Raw genomic sequence first — 7,825 nt, 5'->3', positions numbered from 1 at the left:
ACCCCCTGGCAACCACTAACCTGTTCTTCATATAACTTTGTCCTTTCAAGAATGTCATGCAAATGGAATCATGCATTACACAACCTTTTGGAATTCTCTGCTTTCACTCAGCGTAATTTTCTGGAGATTTATTCAGGGTGTTGTATCAATAGTGTTCCTTTTTAATAAATGTGTACAAAAAAGGTATGAATAAAATGAAATCATTTTTTTTTTTTAGTTTTTATGTATTTAAGTAATCTCTATGCCTAATGTGGGGTTCTAACTCATGTGCCCAAGATCAAGCGTCACAAGCTCCTCCAACTGAGTCGGCCGGGTGCTAAAATGAAACCACTTTTAAAATCATTCACCTATTGAAGGATATCTGGGTTGTTTCTACTTTGGGGTTATCATGAATAAAGCTGCTATAAACATTTGTATACAGGTTTTTATGTTAAATGAAAATCTTTGGGATAAGTGCCCAGGAGTGCAACTGCGGGGTCATACGGCAATTCCATGTTTAGTTTTTTTATTATTATTGTTTTAAAAGTTTATTTATTTTGGGAGACAGAGTGTGTGTGTGTGTGTGTGTGTGTGTGTGTGTGTGAGAGAGAGAGAGAGAGAGAGAGAGAGAGAGGAGAGAGCCAGGGGAGGGACAGAGAGAGGAGAGAGAGAGAAGCCTAAGCAGGCTCTGCGCAGTAGGCACAGAGCTCAACTCAGAGCTCGATCTCATGAACAGTGAGATGATGACCTGAGCTGAAATCAAGACTCAGACACTTAACTGACTGAGCCATCCAGGTGCCCCAGTTGCATGTTTAGTTTTTAAAGAAATTGACAAATTATTTCCAGAATGGCTGCACCATTTTACAGTCCACCAGCAATATGGGGTGATCCAGTTTCTTTGCATTCTCACTACCATTTATGTTACTAGTTTTTATTTTATTTTTATACTTCCTTAATGGCTAGTGTTGGACATCTTTTCATATGCTTATTTGCCATCTGTATATCCTTTTCATTGAAATGTCTGATCATATCTTTTGCCCATTTTCTAATTGGATTGTTTTTCTTACTGTTGATATTTAAGAGTTCTTTATGTATGTGTTCTAGATACAAGTCCTTTGATATGTGGCTTACAGTTTACAGCTTGTCTTTTAATCCCCTTAACAGGATTTGCTTTTTTTTTAAATAGAACTTAAGTCCTTAATTTTAATGAAGTCCAACTTACCAGTTTTTTTCTTTTATGGATCATTCTTTTGGAGTCAGATAAAGAATTCTTAGCTCTACATCCTGAAATTTTTCTCGTGTGCTTTTTCTAAAAGTTTTTTAGGTTTACATGTAAGTATGTAAGTCTGTGATCCATTTTGAGTTAATTAAAAAATATTTCTAATATATATATATTGAGGAGAGGAGCAGAGGGAGAGAGAGAGAGAGAGAGAATCTTAAGCAGGTTCCACACTGAGTACGGATGTAAGGCTCGATCCCACAACCTTGGGATCATGACCGGAGCCGAAATCAGGAGTCAGATGCTTAACTGACTGAGCCACCCAGGCACCCCCTGAGTTAATTTTTGTATAAGGTGTGAAACTTAGGTTGAGGTTCTCCACCTCCACCCCTTTGGATGTCCAATTGCTCCAGCATCACATGATTAGATCTTCACTATTCAAAGCAATAATAGATGACCCGTTGGGTAAGAGTCCAAATCTATACCATGAGAACAGATCAATGCCTAACCTCACCTTCTAAGAGACTTCTTATATTTCTGAGATTTTTTTATAGTGTTCTATATTTTACTTGTATCATTTTTTGTAATACTGTACAAAATACTTAAACCCTTCAATTTTTTTTAAGTGGACTTCACACCTAGTGCAGAGCCCAATGTGAGGCTTGAACTCATGACCCCAAGATCAAGACCTGAGTTGAGATCAAGAGTCGGATGCTTAACCAACTGAGCCACCTAGGCGCCCCTAAAGGCTCCTATTTTTATCTAAAACTGTATTAGGTAAGTTATAACTTATATTTTCTAGATACTCAGTTGTCAATATCATTTACTAAATATTCTTTTTCTCATTAATTTGAAGTATCACCTTTTCCAATACTAAATTCCCATATGTATTTGGCTTCATTCTTTTCGAATTCTAAATTTGCATATATATTTCTGGTTTTTCTTTTCCATTGGTCCGTTCATTCATGCACTGTTACACACTTAAGCTTTTAAAACTTTATAATATATGTATAGCATAAGGTATATATATGTGTGTGTGTATGTAATATACATTTGTATTCTCTCTCTCTCTCTCTCTCTCTATATATATATATATATAATTTTTTTTTAATAGAAGAGGCAGCCCCTCTTCATTCTTCTTTCAATGTGGTTAAATGGAGAGGTTCTGGAACCAGTCTACCTGGGGTTAAATCCTGTTATTTACTAGTTATCTCACCTTGGAAAAGCTACTTACCCAGTCAGGGCTTCAGTTTATAAGAAGGGTTGATAATAGCATCTACTTCATAGAGTTGTTGCATTAAATGCATGCAGAGTAACACAGAGTAACACAGAGTAAGCACTATATGAGTGCACACTATCATTTTGCTTATCATTCTTGTTTACTTTTCCATAAATTTTAGAAATTTAAAACATTTTTGGCATTTTATTGCAATATTAAATTTATAAATATAGGGTTAATAGACATCTTTATGAGTTCTCCCATTGAAGAACATAGGATTACCACTTTTTATCAGACAGATTTGCAAACACCTACCCAATCTGTTCTTCCATTTCCACTGCTGTCACCTTAGTCCAACCCATTATATATATATACATATTTTTAATATTTTTATGTTTATTTATTTTTAAGAAAGAGAGAGACAGAACATGAGCAGGGTAGGGTAGAGCAGGTAGGTAGAGAGAGAGGGAGACACAGAATCTGAAGCAGGCTCCAAGCTGTCAGCACAGAGCCCGACGTGGGCTCGAACTCACGGAACGTTGAGATCATGACCTGAGCCAAAGTCAGATACCCAACCAACTGAGCCACCCAGGCGCCCCATTATCTTCTTTAAATAGGCCTGAGTGTGTCTGATTTCATCCTTGTTCCTCTATAGTCTGTTCACTTATACTGCAACCTGAGTGGTCTTTTAAAACTTGTCAGGTTATGTCATTTCTCTGTGCAAAACCTTCCAAAAGCTGGTCATCTTGCCCAGAACCAAAGCCTGAAAGGGAACTAGAAACAGCAAGACCAATTTTTATTGTGGAGTGGATGTGAATTCATAGTTCTGTTTATTATGATGAGAGCTGATCTGAAAAACAGGAGGAAAGTGATGAGGTTAGAAATAGAGGGGCAAGTGCTGGAGGAATGTCCACAACTAGGCCTCTGGTCCTGTTTCCCTCCATTTTCCTCAGAGCCTTCCCTTCCCAACAATCTATAAAACACACATCTAACAATGCCTAATTCTCCTGGTTAATACTCTTTTAATAATGCCTACTACTTTCTGTATAAAATTACAACTTAACCTGGCATACAAGATATTCTTCTAAAAAAAATTTGGAGACACAGAATTGGAAGCACTCTCCAGGCTCTGAGATGTCAGCACAGAACCTGACGCGGGACTCGAACTCACGAACCGCAAGATCATGACCTGAACCGAAGTCAGATGCTCAACCGACTGAGCCAGCCAGGTGCCCCTGGCATACAAGATATTCTATTGTTTTAAAGTGTATGGAGCACCAAATATATGGGACATTATGGTTGGTGCTGATTATAGTTAACAAAATATGCAGTCTTCACCTTAGTGGAACTTAACGGTATACTTGAAAAGACATGTGAAAAATAAGCTTGGGATTTCTCAACTCCTAAAGCTCCCTAGTTGTTTCACATTTATTGAGATTTTGATTTAATTTTCATTATTTCTTTCTGGCAAATTCCTACTTGATGGTCCAGATCCATCTGGGCCATCACCACCTTTTGTGTCACCACACCCAGACCTACCTCATTTCTATTATGATGCCCTGATGTTTTTGTTTGCATCCCCTAGTAGACTAGTAATCTTGAAAAACTTGGTCTAGTCTAATGTGGGGCCTAGGCAGGACATTCAAGGGAGGATTTTCAATAAATGCTTAATATAAACTTTAATAACAGACTTTGTGAAATCTGCAACTTTGTGGAATTTATTAGAGGGATATGAAGGTGCCAATGATTAACCAATCACTAGAATAATGCAGCTCTTACCTGTGTCCTTTTAAAAATGGCACTACAGGGCACCTGGGTAACTCAGTCGGTTAAGCTGGATCAGGTCATGACCTCATGGACAGTGAGTTAGAGCCCCACATTGGGCTCTGTGCTGATAGTGCAGAGCCCCTTGGGATTCTCTCTCTGCTCCTCCCCTGCTTGTGCTCGCTTACTCTCTCTCAAAATATATAAACATTTAAAAAATAATAAAAAATGGCACTACATATGGACATACCACCACCACACTCGCTTTCATTTAGTACTTCTGTTTTATTCAAATGCCAAAACATAAGTTTCAAGTACAAATCGTAGTTATACTCAGTTTGTTTGATTTAAAAACATCGATTATGCTTTGTTAACAACTTCCAAAACCAAATGTAAGTTGTTGTGACTAAAATGTCTCCCAGTCCATTTCTGGAGGATTACCCTTAATATATTTAGTAGCTACTCCAATTTTCACTCTACAAAAAGGAAAATGATGATGCTATAAGAAAAAGATAGTGAACAGTTATAATATGAAAGACTTCCTGAGAAAAACTTTAACCATTGCTAGAGAGACTAAGAAGGATACCTGTTTCTGTTCCATATTATAGCAAACAGGTTTAAACATTCTGCAAAAGTGCATTTCTGGTCCTACCCAGCCATAAATAGATATCTCACATCTCTTATTACATCATAGAAAGCCCAACTTTTCATCAACAGGATTTAGAATCTGCTGAGGTTCTTTTCCTAAGAAAAAGGGGGTAAGAGGAAAACTCAAGTGTCTATAAACCAAATAATGAAGACAAATATTTAAATGTACTCTGATTTAAATACTTTCAAATGAGGTTGAACTGAATGAATAGCATAGAAATTTGTATCATCAACCTTAAAAGATACCCAAATATTTTAATATTTATAGAATCAAATGAAGTAACTTCCATTGTTAAGTCCCTCCAAATTTTCCCCACTGTTTAGTTTTGTTATATAAAGAAGGTTAAGAACTTATATTTTAATGTGAACACATTCATTTCTGCTGACAGCAAAGCATAGATTTTCTTTAATGTTCTATGAAGACAAGGAATTAGATACCTAGGATCAAAGAACAAAACAAAACAAAACTAGCTGAGTAATTTGGTAAGTGCACAATATTAGGGTATTTTATTTAGTTTAACACATGGCTGTTACTATGACTGATGCTGCATGCTACTTTTAGAATTAGATGGTCTTTTCCTGAAGATTTAAGGCAGACTTCAATTCTATCTGCACACTCATAGTACTAAAATGGATCAAAGATGGTAAATAAATCAGACAAGTCAGCAAGGGAATAATGGCCCTTTTTATAGTACCAATTGTAAAGTTGGTATCATGCATTAGCAGTAAGACCAAGAACATAGCAAAACAAATCAGCAAAATATAGTTCTTTAGGGTACTTTTTCCATGAAATTTTTAACTACTTGGAAACTACCTGTTCCAATTTTCAAGATGAATAAAATTCCAATATTTTCAGGAAACAAATATGGGTAGAAAAAGGATAAACTAAAAAATGGTATCTTGATCTTCAATTTTAAAGAATTTATTTTCCCATTTGTAGAGTAACATTATTGTAAAATCCACAGTTACTGCAACACCTGCATTGCTTAAAGGGACTCCTAAGAATTTTGTTAAAGCATATTTTTAAAAAACTGAACCAAAATAATGTACATTTTATCTCTGAACGTTGTATCATTAAAGTCCACACAATGTCCTTTGTATTAAATCAATGTGATGTTACATAATGTACATGATCTCATTTTTATCCTAAAGGCTTCTGACCATGTATGATATCCAAGATAGATCCAATGCTTTTAATGTCAGACTGTAGAGACATTTACGATCCTAAACAAAAGAAGGAAAAGTTTTATATACAGGACGGAAGTCTGACAGTTTAGCTGTTTGCTGCATCTGCTTGGCGAGGCCATCCTTCTTCTTCAACTCCAGAGTCATATTCTTCTTCAGAGGATTCCTTTGTTGGAGCCCTATAATAAAAAGTCATCAGGTTTTTTAAAAATAAAAATTAGGTTTTTAAAAAATTTTTAAATAAATTGTTTAAAACAAATTTATTTAAATTAAAATTTAATAAAATTAAATTTAAATTAGGATTTAAATAAACATGATTTCTAGACTCAAAATAATGTACTAACCCACCTAGCTAAAAACAACACACAAAAAAAGTAAGATATTAAGAGCACTTTTATTTTTTTATTTTTTTAAATTTTTTTTTTTCAACGTTTATTTATTTTTGGGACAGAGAGAGACAGAGCATGAACGGGGGAGGGGCAGAGAGAGAGGGAGACACAGAATCGGAAACAGGCTCCAGGCTCCGAGCCATCAGCCCAGAGCCTGACGCGGGGCTCGAACTCACGGACCGCGAGATCGTGACCTGGCTGAAGTCGGACGCTTAACCGACTGCGCCACCCAGGCGCCCCAAGAGCACTTTCAATATTCAGATTGCTTAGTGGTGAAATTTGGGAAACATTTAGATCACATAGCCAAGAGTTGCAAGTAATTTCCCAATATTTTCCCTAACAAATTTATTCCTGAAATAAGTTGACAAGGCTTCAACTGTGAAGGCTTAAAAAATCCATTTCTCCAGAAAAAAAGTAGAATCTAATATTTCAACTCAAATGCTTGACATTTAGCATATATCTATAGGAAAGAAAGCTACAGCTTCTGACCAGATCTGATTTGCCTCAATTTAAAATTATGATCAGACCACCACAACTTCTTTCTATATTGTTATCAACCAATAAAAGACTATGTCTCTGAATAACTAACAATTTCCTCCTAAATTATCTTAGAAGATACGCAAACATAAAACATAACATACCTTGTGACTTAGTTAAAACAGAGATCTAATTTTTGGTATGTAACATTACTGTCAAGCACTGTACAAGAAATATTTATTGAATAGGTCAGGTCAGTAAAGTACAGCCTGCAGGCCAAATAAAGCTCATCATCTGTTTTTGTAAATAAAGGTTTAATGGAACACAGACATGCTCATTCATTTATGATTATGCTATGAAGGCAGTGGTGAGTAGCTGCAATACAGACTTGTACATCCCTGTGGCATTCATCTAGCCCTCTATAAGAAACTCTGCTGACCCCTGGGATAAATAAATGAAGCAGCGAAAAATGTGTCAAATCTGTCAACTGACGTGATACAACAGAAAAATTTGTGAAAGACATGAAACAAGTCACTCATAAATGGCAGAATTAGCAGCAAAGTTCATTTAAATCTCTTCATTTGGATGACTTTTATGTCTCTTATACTTGTTACTTACAGGAAAAAAGTGCAGGCTAATTTAAAAAAAATTTTTTTTAATGTTTATTTATTTCTGAGATAGAGAGAGACAGAGCATGAGTGGGGGAGGGACAGAGAGAGAGGGAGACACAGAATCCAAAGCAGGTTCTAGGCTCTGAGCTGTCAGCACAGAGCCTGACGCGGGGCTTGAACTCCCAGACCGTGAGATCATGACCTTAGCTGAAGTCGGACGCTCAACTGACTGAGCCACCCAGACGCCCCATAAAGTACAGGCTAATTTTAAAGATCAAATTTCAGACTCACAAAATACTATTATTCTATAAACCAAAATTAGAACATTTTTTCT

The 7,825-nt window shown here is 36.1% G+C and overlaps 1 protein-coding gene across 2 annotated transcripts in view; it reads right to left on the bottom strand.

Moving 5' to 3' along the window:
- Positions 1–4,446: 4,446 nt before the first annotated feature.
- Positions 4,447–7,825, bottom strand: part of CLPX (caseinolytic mitochondrial matrix peptidase chaperone subunit X) — a 40,651-nt gene continuing 37,272 nt past the window's right edge. For both annotated transcript variants that reach the window (XM_003987034.6, XM_019832224.3), the window contains exon 14: positions 4,447–6,193. In XM_003987034.6, coding sequence (XP_003987083.1) covers positions 6,103–6,193 — 91 coding nt within the window. In that variant the 3' untranslated portion in view covers positions 4,447–6,102. The remainder of the gene's footprint in view (positions 6,194–7,825) is intronic.

Source organism: Felis catus, chromosome B3 (assembly GCF_018350175.1).
Source record: "Felis catus isolate Fca126 chromosome B3, F.catus_Fca126_mat1.0, whole genome shotgun sequence".
In the NCBI taxonomy this organism is placed as follows: Eukaryota; Metazoa; Chordata; class Mammalia; order Carnivora; family Felidae; genus Felis; species Felis catus.
The sequence above is the reverse complement of the archived record's forward strand: the minus strand, read 5'-3'. Positions and strand labels throughout refer to the sequence as shown.